The 16266-nt window shown below is 41.7% G+C and overlaps 1 protein-coding gene across 1 annotated transcript; it reads left to right on the forward strand.

Annotated features, from left to right (window-relative positions):
* The first annotated feature begins 518 nt into the window (after window positions 1-518).
* On the forward strand, window positions 519-12550 carry CRHBP (corticotropin releasing hormone binding protein). Its single transcript, XM_059919363.1, has 7 exons — window positions 519-599; window positions 960-1053; window positions 1325-1482; window positions 2924-3134; window positions 4857-5005; window positions 8601-8718; window positions 12378-12550. The coding sequence occupies exons 1-7, from the start codon at window positions 519-521 to the stop codon at window positions 12533-12535; spliced, it is 969 nt and encodes a 322-aa protein (XP_059775346.1). The 3' UTR covers window positions 12536-12550.
* The last annotated feature ends 3716 nt before the right edge of the window (window positions 12551-16266 follow it).

Below are 16266 nucleotides of genomic sequence, written 5' to 3' on the forward strand. Positions count from 1 at the left end.
TCCAACATGATTCCATTTAAGGTTATGTGACAAGTCTGTATGATAAGGTTGTGTGTGTCTGGGTATTTTATGCCTGTGTGTAACACTGTCACTTGGCTTTGCGAAACCAAAAACTCCCTGCATGTCCATGGGAGAGGATAATTCAGCATGTGGCAGGCCAAGTAAAATGCCATCCCTTATTCTCCATCCTTGCTTCATTCTTTCTCCCACACTTTAACTCACTAAGTTGTTAAGTGTCTGAAATCATTCTTGGTGAATAACGCTGGACCACTCAGAAAGTTTGCGGCTGAGAGCTGGACCCTCGTCATCACCAAGCACTTTGTCACTGAGACAGAGTAACCCATGGTTACTGAGCTCAGATCAGTTAAGGGGCAGAGAGCCTCCCCTCCTCACTGCTCTATAAAAGAGACCCAGCAAAGGGACCCTACCAGCTTCTAGCTCTCAGCCGGGGGGAGCGCGTGGAAAGCAAAGCCCAGACCTGCCGAGCAGAAAGCACCAGCTGCAGAGGCAAGGCCGGCATGGCTCCCACTTTCAAACTTCAGTGTCACTTCATTCTGATCTGTCTGATGGCTCTAAGAGGGGAGAGCCGGTACCTGGAGGTGAGCGATTACCCTGTTGACCCATCACACCTTCCTGTGGTGAGTGTCCAGCCTCGGGGGTGGGCAGGCTGCCTCCGCTCTCAGACGTGTTTTGGTTAGCTCTTTCTTCCGCATTTACTGTGCCCCCTCTCTCCTCTGGTTTCCCCTGGGTCTTCCTCCCTGCCTCTTCCTCCTTCCCTCTGGTCCCTGGGCATACCCTGGTCTGATGGGAAAGGTCTAAACCTTCCCGTCTTCTCCGGACCCGGGAGACGTTGACCCGGTCACTTTATTCTCTTTGCCGCGGGGCAGGGAGGGTGCCTTGCTTCTGGTCCCCTTTCCCCCTCCTTGAACTTTTGCGGACTGACTTATTTTCCTGGCCAGCTGCGGGAAGCTGTGGACCACGACCCTTTCCTACTCTTCAGCGCCAACCTGAAGCGGGAGCTGCCGGGGGAGCAGCTGTACCGCCGCGCTATGCGTGAGTCGGGGCTGCCTGGCCGGCTGGCGTCCGTCCGCGGGCAGCGGGGAGGTGGGGATTGTTGAGGACCGCGGGGGGCGCAGTCCGCATCGCTAAGGGTCAGTCCGAGGAGGCGCACTGGGGCGAGATGGGGTGACGCACGCGGAGCGCGGAAGCGGGGCGCAGCCGAGGCTGGGAGTCGGAGCGCGAGCGGAGAGGGGCTGCCCCGGGTGCCTCCGCAGTGGCTGCAACCTGGGACCCCCAACCCCGCTGCCCTCCCACCCCCCCCCAGGGTGCCTGGACATGCTGAGCCTCCAGGGCCAGTTCACCTTCACCGCCGACCGGCCGCAGCTGCACTGCGCCGCCTTCTTCATCGCAGAGCCCGAGGAGTTTATCACCATCCACTACGAGCTGGTCTCCATCGACTGTGAGAGCGGGGACTTCCTGAAGGTGAGGCGCCCCCGCCAGGCGCAGCCCCAGCCGCGGGGCAAGGGAGGGGTCATGGCCGGGACGCTGCGCCCTAGCGTGGAGAACCGGCGCCGCTCGTAATTAGATGCTTCGCTGGTGCAGGAGCGGGAGAGGCGCACTCCGGGACCCCCGCGCAGCGCGAACCTCGCCCCACTCCCCGAAGGCCGAGTGCCTTGGTCTTGCAGTGGTTTAAATTCATCCCTGTGCGTTCTCGGTCCCGGGCGCTTCCAAAGACTAGAACTCGTGGCGCGAACCACTGTGTTGCAATCTGGAGCAGATGAAAAGGGGTGCAAACCAACTAGTACGAGCCCTCGGGTCCACCGAACCCGCGGTCCTGATTAGAAGGCGACCTCACATGTCTGAGATCTGAGCCCGCCTTGCTCCTGCTGGTCCCTTTCTCTGTGGAGCTGTTTCAGGCTCCCAGAGGCTGTCTTCAATGCCTGGGTGACCTGATTTTGGAGCAGAAGGGCACTGGCTGCGGGGAAGGTTGCTGAGAAGGAATCTAGTCTGAGGCAGGTGGGAGGCGCGGATAAGTCCCCCAGCCTCATTAACATCCCCACTCCCAGTTCTCCATGAGTCTAACGGGTCAGCTTGGGATGGCTGCTGGACTTCTCCAGTCCAGTTAACATGAACATGATTAAAATCCCAAAGTGGAATTATTTTGGAACCTGTCAAACGCAATAGAAGAGAACTGATCTGGTGAAATAATTTGTAGCTGGTAATTTTACTAACGTGAACTAGGTTGGACTCATTAAATTGGAGACCTGTGGTGATTTTAAGAGTAAAGTCAATAAACTGACCGTTTGTCCAGCCAACTACAAACTTCAACAAGTGAAGGAAAAAATTCCTAACTTGTATACCAGCCATTATCGTCTAAGTGTTAAAGTAGTTCTTGATATTTTAATATGTGGTAAGAGTAAAAATATGAGGAAAATGGGTGTGTATAACCATTGGCAGGTAGGTAAAGTTGCTGCTCCAGTTTTTCCTCTTGCTATTTTTGAGAAATTTTGTTCATATTTTAATGAGGAAAGAGAAAAACTGAAACCCTAATTATGTTCCTGTGGAATTCTTCTGAAGGTAGGCTGTGTGGAAAATATGACCAACCCAAAAATGTATATCGTCTGTAGTTTCATTTACCAAGGTGGCTGAAATGATAAAGTATAAGAAAGTTTATTTGCTTTGGAAATGTTAGAGTTTATAAAGGGGAAAAAAGCAATAATTAATTAATAATGTGACTTGCAAACAACCCTCACAGTCAAAATATATACAAATAGAAAGCACGTGTGCAGGGGGGTATAGGCTGTCTATTCCTCACTTATGACTGAAGGCCCATGGCTGGATAACCTTTTCCCCCTTTTCAACACACCTGTGACTTCAGGAGTTGATGAAAGTGATCATCTTTGTCTGTATTTTTTGTTGGAAGGTATTTGATGGTTGGATTCTCAAGGGAGAGAAGTTCCCCAGTTCCCAGGATCACCCTCTCCCCATGACTGAGCGGTACACAGATTTCTGTGAGAGTGGTCTTAGCAGAAGGAGCGTCAGATCTTCCCAGAACGTGGCCATGATCTTCTTCCGGGTCCATGAACCAGGAAATGGGTTCACATTAACCATAAAGACAGATCCTAACCTCTTTCGTAAGTGGACTTCATGTCTTCTTAGTTGGAAGGCAGGACCTGGGGGGAGAGAGTGTCAGTTCTGCTTTTCAAAGGTAGCATCGTTGCACAGACTTAAGAAATTTGAAGTGAGGAAGGATTTGAATGGAAATTCTTTTGTAATTAGAAATGACCTAAAGGATATTTCCAACTCATTATTATGAAAATCAAATCAGTTTTTAATTTATTTACCAGGCTAGGTAAGATACTAATTTATGGTGGCTAGAATTCTATTTTTTCTCCAGTCTTATTCTGATCTCCTGAGCTACTACAATGTATTCAGTGACAAACTTTAATCCCTCCAAGTCATTCCATTGATCTGGATAAGCTTGAGGGATCAGATATGAAGTTGCAGTCTTACAGATATTTAGGTGAAGGCTGAAACACTGCATATCTAGGATGTGTAGACAGATTTCATGCCCTGAGCAGAGGGCTGGACCAGAGGACCTCAACATTGCCTTAGGAGTCTGAAACCATTGCTCTAATTTAGTTCATTTCTGGTGGATACACAAATAGATGCTATAAAGCTGAACAGCCCAGGCCTAAAACACATTATCTTAATCAGAATGAGTTCATTCATCTATTTATTATTTCTTCCCCATTAAGAGGAAGACGTTTATAAAAAATCAGGAAAACATATTCATTTTTGGTTGCATACAATAGTACAATAGTATTAATATTAACACTTCATGTGGTTGAAGAATGGGGCCTACCTAATCTGCCAAAAAATAATGTACTGACTGATCTCCCAAATTTTGTTTTTAAAAAACAAAAAAATTTTTTTGAAAGAAGCCCCCCAAAAAGGCTGTTTCCGAGGACTGGAGCAGAATAACACTAGAGGACACCATGAACTGTTTCTCCTATATCCTGTTTGGTTAGAAATCAGAAACCTTCTAGAATCATCAAGGAATTTCAGTTCTTTTTGAAATTAAGTGTAATTAAAAATATAAGGAGGAAGCAAAAGGTAGTTCTGACATAGTCTGATCAATCAGAAACTTTTGTCCCATAACTGGCCAAAAAAAGTACAAACTCTGATGCTTCTAGTTTCATAGCTAGAAGAATAAATTTATTGTAAGTCTAGTCTTGAGATACAAAACAAAATTTCAGAAAGTCTTGGGAGTAAATAAACATTTAAAATTTACCTATTAGTCAACTTATCACTTAACACCCAGGAAATATTTATCAGACATAAGCCTGCTTTGTATTTTTCTCAGCCTATTTTGTAACTAGTTTAATGTTTCTTCACTTTATTATCTCAAAAGTAACATATAGCTACAAGTTCAGTTAATAAAGGTTTCAGACAGACAGGGTTTGAGTTCTGGCCTTATCTTTAAGCCTTGATTCTTCCAGACTCCCAGCTTGAACTTGGACCCTAGTTAATGAAGTGTTCCTAGAACTTCTACCAGCTAGTATTGTTTGGTTGGTTATTAATTTATGTCTTGTGAGTGTTATAAACAAGGTGACCCCCTGAGATTACGATTAGAAGTCCCCTTGCAGCCAGGGCCTCCTGACAATGTCCATACATCACTGGTGCTTTTTATTCCCCAACTCCTTCCTTTCTCCAAATCGCCTTTGTGATAAGTACTCTCTTCTGGGCCACAAGCCCCTAAACCATGAATAGGAACTTAGAATAAGGATGAGATAAATTTCTATAAAAGCCCAGCATACCAAGCAGTGAAAATGTGATTTTGTTTTTCTACAAAGCCTGCAATGTCATCTCCCAGACCCCAAATGGAAGGTTTACTCTGGTCGTGCCACATAAGCATCGCAACTGCAGCTTCTCCATAATTTATCCTGTGGTGATCAAAATATCTGATCTCACCCTGGGACACTTAAATGGTCTGCAATTAAAGGTGAGTTGCTCATTTGCTTCCCAGTCACTTCCTAAGACCTCAGCTTTATCAGAGCAAAAGTAACTACACAGGGCAAACGTGGATGAACTGGTGTAGTATGTCCTTCTGTTCGGCGGTTAGATCTCACATGAGCCTGCCCTCGCTGCTTTAATAAACTCTTCTTCTATTTCCGTTATGCTGCAAGTTGCATACTCAGGTGCCTCTTCTGACTACTTGAATACTTTTCTTGTGATGTTAGAAAATGTTTTCAATTGGCAAAGTTGTGGCATATAATTACAATTGAACTCTCTTGTACTTGCCTCTTTTACAAAAATTCTCTCCTAGCAGAACCTAGTGTGAGTCATCTACACAGCTGTTTTTCTGATTATTGGAATTTTCTTTTGACATGAAGGAAGTATCTCATTGACAGACTGTGTTATGAAGGAATGCTAAGCGTAGCATAAAATACAAAACTGGATTTTTATATTGCAAAATACAGTAAAGTTTTGAAGCGTTTTTTTGCATTACATTTAATTCCATACATTTTACAACAAAACATTAGTTGAGCCTCCCCATCAACTTTTTCCCCCATGAACTTCTGTATGGATTTTATAATTAATGCTGAGCTTGACCACATTTATTTGCACTGGTAGCTTGTTTCCTTTGAGTCATCCTCATTTCCTTTTATGTTCTCATATGCCTAGGTTAAGACAGCTCATGCATTTGCTGGCATCAAAGATAGTCATAGTTCCTAATCAGAAAGATTTCAGTGAAAACCAAATAAATAGGACTAGGGCTGAGAAAAGCAGTAAATCCAATTTCCTTTAAGCCCTAAATTCATAGGTCAGTGCCTATTTTTTAAAGTTGAACCTTAGTGGAAGAATAATCCTTTGATAAAGGCCAGGATAAGTGGATGTCTTTGGCTTAGTCTTATAGGCTTGAGATTTTTTGTATGTCATTCTTGATGTTTAATATAGAAGATGGCAAGTGTGACAGATTGAGAGATCTGCACTTTAGTTATTCTTGGCTATGTGGAGTAATCTTGGTGCTTACCATTTAAAAAAATGTGAAGTCTGCAGTGTTCTAGGTATCTATTGCTTTACAAAATATTTTCTGAGTGCTTACCATGTGCAAGGAATTCTTCTAGATGCTGGAAATTAGCAATGAACAAAACAGGTCCTACTCACATGGAACCTGTATTCTAGTGGGATGAGACAGGCAAAAGTGTAATGTATTTCAAATAGTGGTGAGTGCCCTACAGAAAATGAAGCGGAGTGGTGGCTGGGGACAAGGGGGGTAGAGTGAGGGGCAGGCAGCTACTTGAGATGAGAAGGTCAGGAAAGAAATCTTTTGAGAAGGAGACATTTAAAGTGAGATTTCAGTGATAGGTAAGAAGGAGCCAGCAGCCACAGGAAGAGCTGGGAACAGAGCAACAGTAGTGCAGAGGCTCAGAGGCAGGAATGGGTTTGCTGAGTTCTAGAAATGGAAAGAAGGAAAAGTAGAGGGGGAGTGGTATCATACAGCATCAGGGAGACAGGCAGGGCCAGGGGGTGGAGAGCCCAGCGGGTCATATTAAAGAGTTTGAGTTTATTTTCAGTGCAGTGGGAAACCACCGAAGGGGTTCAGGCAGGAAAGTGACATAATCCATTTGCTTATGCTCAGGTGGGGTTAGAGTGATTGGGAATTGCTGGCCTCATGACCAAATTAATTGACAGAGTCCACGATGGGAAGGAGACATTACCTAAAGGTCATTCTGGCTTCCATGAATGATGATGAATGGGCTGTAGGGGCCAGGGTGGTGCAGCAGTGCACCTAAAAGGCCATTGTCATAGTCTAGGCAAGAGATGAGAGTGACTTGGTCCAGGGAGATAGAGCCTCAACAAAGAAATCTCGGGGGTCACTGCTGAGGAGTTGAACCCCAGAGGTCCCTACACAACTCAGCTTCTGCCGTTGTTTATAAGAACAGCTGAGAGGTTTGGAAAGAGGAGAGAAAAGTCACTGAACGCCAAAAAGTACGTGCTCCCAACCTCCTTGTTTCTTGGTTTTGTTCCCTTCATTTTAGCTTCCATTTCTTCCCAACTTCTTATTTCCCATTTCTCTCTCCTGAGCCTGCCTTTTCTCCTTCACCTCCTCCTGTGAAATTTGGAACCTATAGAACCAGGTGGAATGTTTAGTCTTAAGACATGTTCCCCCTGGACACCCTCTACTCAAGGGAAAGGCAATTACATTTTTTTCCCTTTACCTCTAAATGGCTTATTCAACTGTTCATACAAGAAAATGAGCCCTGTACACAGTGGGGCTAACTAACCCTCGATTTCATCATTGATGAAATTATGTGTAAAATACCTAAGCATAGAACCCAGCACAGAGTAGGTGCTTTAAATATATATGCCCATACCTGCTTCCTTTCATTAGTCAAAGAGTTGCTGTTGTATTATTTTCTATTGGTTGTTTAGTTCCAGTTGCATTTCAATATCTTCCAAATGTTGGACTGTGTGCGCTTATGTATGTGTGTGTTTTACATTCTCTGTTTTAGATTTTGGTCCCTATGTAGCATGGTCTGTCTGGTTAGCTTCTAAGCACCTTGCCACATTCCGCTAGATCTCTTGATGGGTATGTCTCAGTGAAGAAGAGGATCACAGGCAAAACTGGCTGTATAATTTGTGGGGGGACAGTACAAAATGAAAATACAGGGGCCTTATTTTTAAATTATTAGGAAATTCAAAATGGTGACAGCAGAGCATTAAGCCAAGCACTAGGCCTTGAAAGTGTGAGCCCTGTGGGCACGGGTGGCACGATCACAAGGCCAGCCCTGATCACGGGAAATGGGTGGCCCAAACTGTGACATTTGGGGCTGAGAGGGGGGTCTGCTTTGTTTGCATGGGAAAGTGAAGCACAGGAATTTCTGTGGATGACACAGTGTGGAAAAGATGAAGGGAAGCAGAAAAAGGTCGTTACAGTGCATCACAAAGTCTTAAGACTACATACTTATTTTGAGTAGCTTGAAATGTTTATTTTAGTTGGAAGGAGAAAGTTGATGGTAACTCTAGCTAATTAGAGCCCCAAATGAGGGGTCTCTTCTTTTTTTAATATTCTTTTAACTAGTCTAACTCCTTATCAGTAGAAAGGATAAAAATTGTCTCAATAGCAGAAAAAGTCTTTTATAAAGAAGAGGAAAATAGGTAAGTTGAAGAAAAAACTGATGTGGAAGCCCTATTTATAAAAATTCTGACTGCATGCATTAAGAAATTCAAATAATTCATTGTGTATGTCCAAATGATTTAAAAAGCAAAGCATTTTCAGATTCAATTTTCATATATTGTATATGGAGTTTACAGATTCCAATTTCATCATTCTAGTCCTTGAGCTTATAAAAAATGTTTTTTTAAATGCACATACATTTTTTAAAATGATTACTCAACGGATTTAGAAAAGCAATTCCTATGATTTTTTTTTTTCTTTAAAAAGTCTTACTTCCCAGAGTCCTGGATGTTAAATTAAATGGCAAAGCCAGCATGTCTACAGCTGACTGAATTCACCAACTTGCCATTGGTCAAATGGTTTGACTTCCATAATTGGTTTAAATACATCTTCCTCTGCTGCTTTACTCTCTTAGAAGTCCTCAGCAGGTTGTGTGGGAATAGGAGACTTTGTGGAGCTGCTGGGAGGAACTGGATTGGACCCTTCCAAGATGATGCCTTTAGCTGATCTCTGCTATCCTTTTCACGGCCCTGGTAAGATATTTCTTTGATTATTATTTATGTGCCTATTAAGATTGTTTCCTTAAATAAAATGCCTCAAATTTTTTATACATGGGAGGGCAAGTTCCACCAAAGAAACTTTGATTTTGCACATTGAGCAAGTGTGAGGCTTTTGCATTTGAGCCTAGGCACAGTATCAAGAATGCATGACCACAATATCTGACAGTGGGAGAAAAACTTATGAAGTAACAAGGTTGCGTGTTTAAGGTTTGCCCTAGGTACAACTATGAAAAAGACAAAGCTTTTTGGTTCTGTGCTCTGTCCACCTTCTTGAAGGTCCCTGCTTTCCTCCTCTCGAGACTAAAGATTTTACTGACTGAAAACCGTAGTTCAAATAGTGGATGTATTGTCAATTAGTCATAGTATAAAAATGAAGTAATATCTAAATAACTTTACCATACATATGTATATGTGTGTGTATTACTCATAGTAAATATTGACACATTAAAAGGTGATACGCTTTATTAGAAATTCTCAGAACTGCTGAATGTCCCCAACTTCTAGCAGCAAAACCAGCCTCTGAAAGACCACTGCAAAACAGAGGTAAATTCTGAGATCTAAAAATGGTCACGGGTAATAAAAGACCTGGTTCTCGCCAAACAGAATCAGGTCTTCTTTGTTATAGATCAGTGAAGCTTTTCCATTTGATTATGCTCGGGTGGGGTGAGGGAGGTGGGAATTGCTGACTAGTGACCAAATTAATTAACGAAATCCAAGGGGGAGGGAGAGAGTTACATAAAACATTTCTGTAAAGGTCACTCCTGTATCTGTACTTCTGATGCAGGAACCGGTGATTATCTTTTAAGAGACAAAAGTCAAACAGAAGAACAGTCTTTCATCCCTTACCATAGCCCCCTTCCTCTTTTGTAAGCACACATCACTAACCAACTAAATAATGAAGCTGCAAATCAGACAGCCTTTTGATCAGCTGTTACCAGTTTTAATTAAAGCCAGTTCTGCCAACCAGTATTTTCTCTCTCTGAGCTAATGCTGGGAACTTAATAAACAAAATCTCTCTGAAATAGAATTAATGTACACAGGTAAAGGAAAAGATTTCTAAAAACCCACTTTGCTAAAAGCTTGGGGGTTAGTTTATGCTAATTTACACCTGAGCCCTGGTTTAAACCAGTGCATCATGGCTTCTCTCCCTTTGTGTGTGCTCTCAGAGGCACTGGATCCTTCCAGGCTGATGGAGAGCACCTGTGAGGAGGTGCCTTTGAGCTGGGTAAAAAGATTAGATTAAGAACTGAAGCACAATCATGCCTTAAAATTTAGATAATTGAAGCCACGGTAATTTTGGTGCATGAATTATATGACTTGATTTCAAAGGGTGTTACTATGGCCAAAAAACCACTTTTGCCTGCATTATCTAGATAATTGAAACCAGTCTTAAGATAATGTGAAGGCTTGAATTATCTGACTCACTGGTTCATTTTAGACTTCACTTTTTTCTTTAATTCACCATGTTTTCATGAGCCCCTCTTAAGTCGTTCAGACAATGAAGAACTCTTAGGTATCCTGCCCTTTACAATGGATTGTATTAGGAATTATGTCAAATAATAAATGATATGCGCATTAACTAAAGGAAATAAGGCACGTTATGTGGATTAAAGTTCAGAGTAAGATCAGAAAAGAATGGCCTTGCAAACAATTTAAAGAAAATTAGGGACTTCCCTGGTGGCGCAGTGGTTAAGAATCCGCCTGCCAATGCGGGGGACACAGGTTCGAGCCCTGCTCCGGGAAGATCCCACATGCTGCGGAGCAACTAAGCTCGTGCACCACAACTACTGAGCCTGCACTCTAGAGCCAGTGAGCCACAACTTCTGAGCCCACGTGCCACAACTACTGAAGCCTGCATGCCTGGAGCCGTGCTCCACAACAAGAGAAGCCACCGCAATGAGGGGCCCGTTCACTGCAAGGAAGACCCAACACAGCCAAAAATAAATAAAAAATAAATGAGTTTATTTTTAAAAATTAAAAAAATCAACTTTGGACTTCTTCAACAGAAGCTTAGCCTAGACTCCCTGGTGCTTATATTAAAATAATTATAGGGTTTATATTTATTATGTCTCCAAATTGACTTTTACCTAAATAACTATCTGGCTGTTTTACTTCATTTAAACCCAGGTGCATGTTTGTGAAGTACCTGTTATACAAGGTTAATAACATTTCTCAGAATTTAGGCCTTATAGAGACAACGTGGGGAAGAAAAGATTGAGAAAATTAAAACAGCAGAAAGGATTACTGTAGGGCAGATAAATCTTGCCTCAGGAACCAGATTGAGGCTGAAGAAATAAAATAAAAGTAATTTTTAATAAAAATGCTGAGTTTCACAAGACAGAAACAGGTACAGAGAACAAACAGATGGTTGCCAGAAGGGAGGGGAGTGGGGAATGAAAAGAAAAAAAAAGGTAACTATGTGAGGTAATGAATGTTGATTAGCTTGATTATGGTGATCATTTCACAATGTATATTTATATAAAACCATCACGTTGTACACCTTAAATATATACAATTTCTGTCAACTATACCTTAATAAAGCTGAAAAAAAATTTTTGAAGAATGCCTTAAAAACACACACAGTTTCAGTGTATAACTGCTCAGGCACATCTGTACTAGAAGATACATAAATGTTGCCAGATGCTTATAAAAATAATGAATAAGATTGGATTTAAGAGAAGTAAGGATATCAAAAGCCGTTCCATATAAGAAGTACAGAAAAAAATTAGAGATAAAAAGTACAGGTGAACAATAGAACAAAAATGAGTATACTTAGTGTATGTCTAAACCATGCAAATGATATTTTTGTTTATATGTAAAACAGAATTATTACTGAGGCTCAGAAAATAATAAATAGGTGATATTTTTGGTCTACATAAATGTCCGGCAATACACTCCATCCTTCAGCCCTGCCCACTAAATGCCACTTGCCCCCCCAGATATAACCAAAAACTGCCTCTGCAAATTTCTAACCTGTCCCTAGAGGGCGGCACTGCCCCCACTGAGGACACAACTAGAGCAAAGGTGCAGCAGGTCGGATGCTTGCCTTCGTCTGCCTTCACCACCAAAGCTTTGCAGGTAGGAGAACGTAAAAAGCACAAGGAGATATCTTCTTACCTCTTTGCAGCCAGTTTTGTTTGACTAACAGTGTTCTTGCACATGAGGAGAAAGGCTGAGTTTAATTTCACTATTCTACAATTAATTATACAGTTGACCCTTGAACAACAGTGGTTTGAACTGCGGAGGCCCAATTATAGGCAGATTTTTTTTCAATAGTAGATACTACAGTACTACACGATCCTAGGTTGGTTGAACCCGAGAATGTGGAACCTCGGATCTGGAGGAACCGTGGATCTGGAGGGCAGACTATAAATTATACTCAGATTTTCGCCTGTGGGGAGGGTCCTCACCCCTAATGCCCCACGCACCCCACATGTCGTTCAAGGTCAGCTGTACATGATAAGAATGAGAACAAACACGTTTCACCTGATGGCAGATGTGTGGTTTGAGTACGTGAGAGGAAGCTACCTCCCCTTGCTTTCTTCGTGTTTAAATGATCTCGTGGACAGAAATGGTTTGACAGTGTCATTTCTAACCTGCTGGGAAACTTTTACTTTTTCCATGAATTATAGCCCAGATGAAAATTGGCTGTGACAACACGGTGTTGCGCATGGTCTCCAGCGGAAAACATGTAAATCGTGTGACTTTTGAATACCGCCAGCTGGAACCATACGAACTGGAAAACCCAAATGGAAACAGTATCCAGGAATTCTGTTTGTCTACTCTTTGAATAACCAAGCCAATGATTTCCATGCTGCTAGCTAAGGGAGTTTTTAATGGCTATTATATATGATTTTGATGACCAGCTAGTTAAGAACCTTTCATACCAGTCAGTATTCCCAACCTTGAGCACATATCACACACACTAATTTTTGTACCTTGCTTCTTTTTCGTTTGTAAGATATAAATGACCACATGGCAGAAAATAAGCCCTCCCCCCCACCCCAGTAGAAAACCAGTTTCCAGTTATTCTTTGATATGCTACCAACCTGAACTGGTAAGACAAGTGCAAAGAAATGTGCAATAAAAACTTGTATCTCAAGGGAAAATACTACAAAGAAATAAAAATGGTAGTGTTCTTATCAGTTTTATGACAGAAAATGCATGTCTGTGTGTACCAAAGTAGTTGTATCTGTCTATTTATTTTCTGCTTATTATTCTGTTTATAGTAGAGAATAGTTGTAGCTAGTATTATTTATTGATTTGTAACAACTTGTTTTTAACAAACATTTGTAGCATGTAAAACACTTTGCATCCGTAAATCCGAACATGAATAAACATATTCAGAATGTTGGCACCTCAACATCCTGCTTTGTTTTCCTGAGTAGTTCCTTCCCTTATTACCATCAGAAAATAATGTTCTCAGGTGGTACAGCACCAAATGCTGAACTAAATCATTTTAGACTTCTTAGAGCTCCAAGAACCCTGGGTCGTTAAGTAGGATTATTTAGGGCAGAAGGTAAAATTGCAGTGTTTGAACAAACAACACTAACCAATTGGTGGTGATAGGGAAGCAGGATGTGGGGATCCCTCTTCCACTGTCCTCCAAGAAAACTGAGAATACATGTTTTACATGTGTCTTTGTCACAGTAAAGAGTGTACTTTTCAACAAGGACAACAAAGGTCTTAAACTCTCATAGACACAATTTGCAGAAACCTGAGTACTTTTTTGGTACTGAAGGCAGTTTACTGTTGACTGAGCTTTGTCCACGTTTGGCTTGAGACCAAGCATGTGGTCTGTAAAAGGCACCTTGGGGTCAAAAATGAGGTCCTGAGGAACAAAGGAAATACTCCTAAGTGAATAGTCCTCTTTACTTTGAATTAATGGATGGAAGCTGCAAACTGTTCCATAATTAATGGCTTGATTCTGATTCCCCAAACATATTTAATATAATTTTATAATGGAATGTACTGGAACCCCATACACTGGGCTTGTTAACAAAATCTGAAAACCAAGCAGAAAGAAAAATAGTGACTGAAAGTGCTAAAAATACCCAGGATTGAGCACAAATTTTGTCTCAGTAGGTATTTTGGAATGAGTGGATACTTTAGCAAATGAATGAATAAATGCCTGAATGGATAGATGGATAAATGCTGGGATAAAGGCTGGGAAGAATGAATAAATGTCTGAACACATGGCTGTATAATTCCTGACTAGTTACATAAGATGCTGGATTTCTTATTTCATAGAAAATAAATTCTGTGTAGTTGAACCCTTTTATCTTTTTCATAGTCTCTCTAGCAACCAAAGAATTAATGCAGTCACATATCACAATCTGAAGTTTCTGGTTCTTAACCCTTATGATTCCCTTATGCTGGGTAGAGAAAATAAGTGGTCTGAGGTCAGGAGGCAAGTATTTTTACCATGGAAGTTAGGACAACTTGCTTTTCTTCCTAAGGGACATTTTTCAAGCTACTTAGCCCCTCTGCACTAAAATGGGTGGGACTCTGGTCCCTAAGGTTTCTTCTTATTCTGCAGTCATTTATTTGTGACATACGAAACTTCAAAGCTTGTTATTGCATATTAGTGTACATTCTTTGAGAGGAAGTGAACTGTCTGTGACTTATTCTTTGGAGATCCATGACTTAGTCTTCATTCCAAAAGGATAGGACAGCTTTCTGGAAACAAAATGGTAGATGAGATCTCTGGAGGGAAGTGCAAGAAAGTGTCTTTGCTGGCACCTCCTTTAAGCAAGCAAAATGTGATATGAAATTTTGGCCAAATTTGACTTTCTAAAAAAGTCAGTATGCATAGTAACTAAGGTGATCGATTCTAGCCAGACCTCTTTGAACCCCAGCTCTGCCACTTACTTGAGCAAGTCACTCTTAAGTCTGTATTGCTCAGTTTTTAATCTGTAAAATTGGAGTAATAAAGATTTTTGGCAAGATTAAGTGGTTAAATGTATTTAAAGCCCCAGAACTGTGTCTTGTATATGTCAGCTGTCACTTTTATTATTATTTCTCACTTGTAAGCAAATATGCTGTCCCAGGTCCTCCCTACTCTGAGAGGGGCATTTGCTTTATGCTCTGAAGGGTTTGTACTGATTCAGTTGTCCTGTTTCATCCCAGGACATTGTGAGGAAGATAGGGTTAGTTAGGGTTGTCTTCTGGGACCCAGAAGCAGAGTAAGGTTACTGGTAACATTTGAGGGTAGATCATGGCAGGGCTTAGCAGGTTCCCATAGGCCTCTCCTCCCAGCTGACCCCATCTGTAGTCTCTGAACTGCTCCAGGACCAATGCTGACCTCGGACAGGAAGAATTTGAACAGCTCTTGGCCACCATGCTGGTTATGAAGGAGTCACTTCACAAATGATCTGCCTTGACTGTCTACCCTTGTGCCCAGGCCCCATCTCTATAATATTCCTGGCTCTTGGTTATTTCATCCTAACTCTTACCTGACCCTAATCTTATCCTCCACTCCAAACCCCACATCTTCTAAATACTAAATGAGTGACTTGGCTCTACTACTGATCACTGAATTCCCAAATTCCTGCTGCTTCCGTGTCTGAAATTCTGAGTATGTTTGCTCATAGGTTTTATGTCACTGTGCCCATCCCATCCTCTGGACACTTTTCTATCTCCTCTAAGCCTGCCTCTTCTGCCACTGTCTTCCAGCCTATTATGTGTGGAATACATTGGTCTGCCTATGATATTGGACTTTCTCCCAGTATCTAAATCATCATGTCTTCTTCATCTCCAACCTCTTCCTGGCACTGCTGCTTTCAGTCAAGAGAATAAGGTAGAAATGCATTTTTTTCACCACAAGTTATACTTCTACCTCCTAAGTATGCAGCTAGACTACATTTTCCAACCTCCCTTACAGTTAGGTTTGGTTCTGTGACTGAATTTTGACTGAAGGAATGTGGGTAGAAATGATGCCCAACCCTCATATGATCCTCTGTACTTTCTTCCTCTTCCCCCATCTATTGGTAAGATACTGAGGTTCTAACAGAGGATTCCAAGTTCATATAAGGAGACAGAGCCATAGGATGCAAGGAGCCTGGATCCTGCTTTGTAGTTTTTTTTTTTCCTCAGGAAATACATTTGACATAGGACAAATTTTTGTGACAAAGATTCTTCCAGATCTCTCCCAACTTCAAACTTTCCTTTCTTGCTATTTTAATAGGGAGGCAACATTACCAGAGTTTGCCTGCAAGGTAGACTCTTCATGAAAGAAAAATAAAGATTTGATGGACAGGGTCTACTTGAAGGCAGTTCGCTTATGTGCTTTAACAAGACCTGATAGAGAGTTGTGGATACGAGCTCTTCTTATGGGGTAATCACATGAAATTATATCTGAGTACACTCATCTCTGTGCTGTGGAGTATTTCAGAAGAGAGAAACAATTTTGTATGTTCAAAGAAGCAGACTGAATGGTCTCAGTTTTAATAGGTCATTTGTAATAGATTACCATCTATTTTTCTCTTTGCATTTAAAAGTATTTTCTTCATGTGTTAAGAC

This window comes from Balaenoptera ricei, chromosome 3 (genome assembly GCF_028023285.1).
Source record: "Balaenoptera ricei isolate mBalRic1 chromosome 3, mBalRic1.hap2, whole genome shotgun sequence".
NCBI lineage: Eukaryota > Metazoa > Chordata > Mammalia > Artiodactyla > Balaenopteridae > Balaenoptera > Balaenoptera ricei.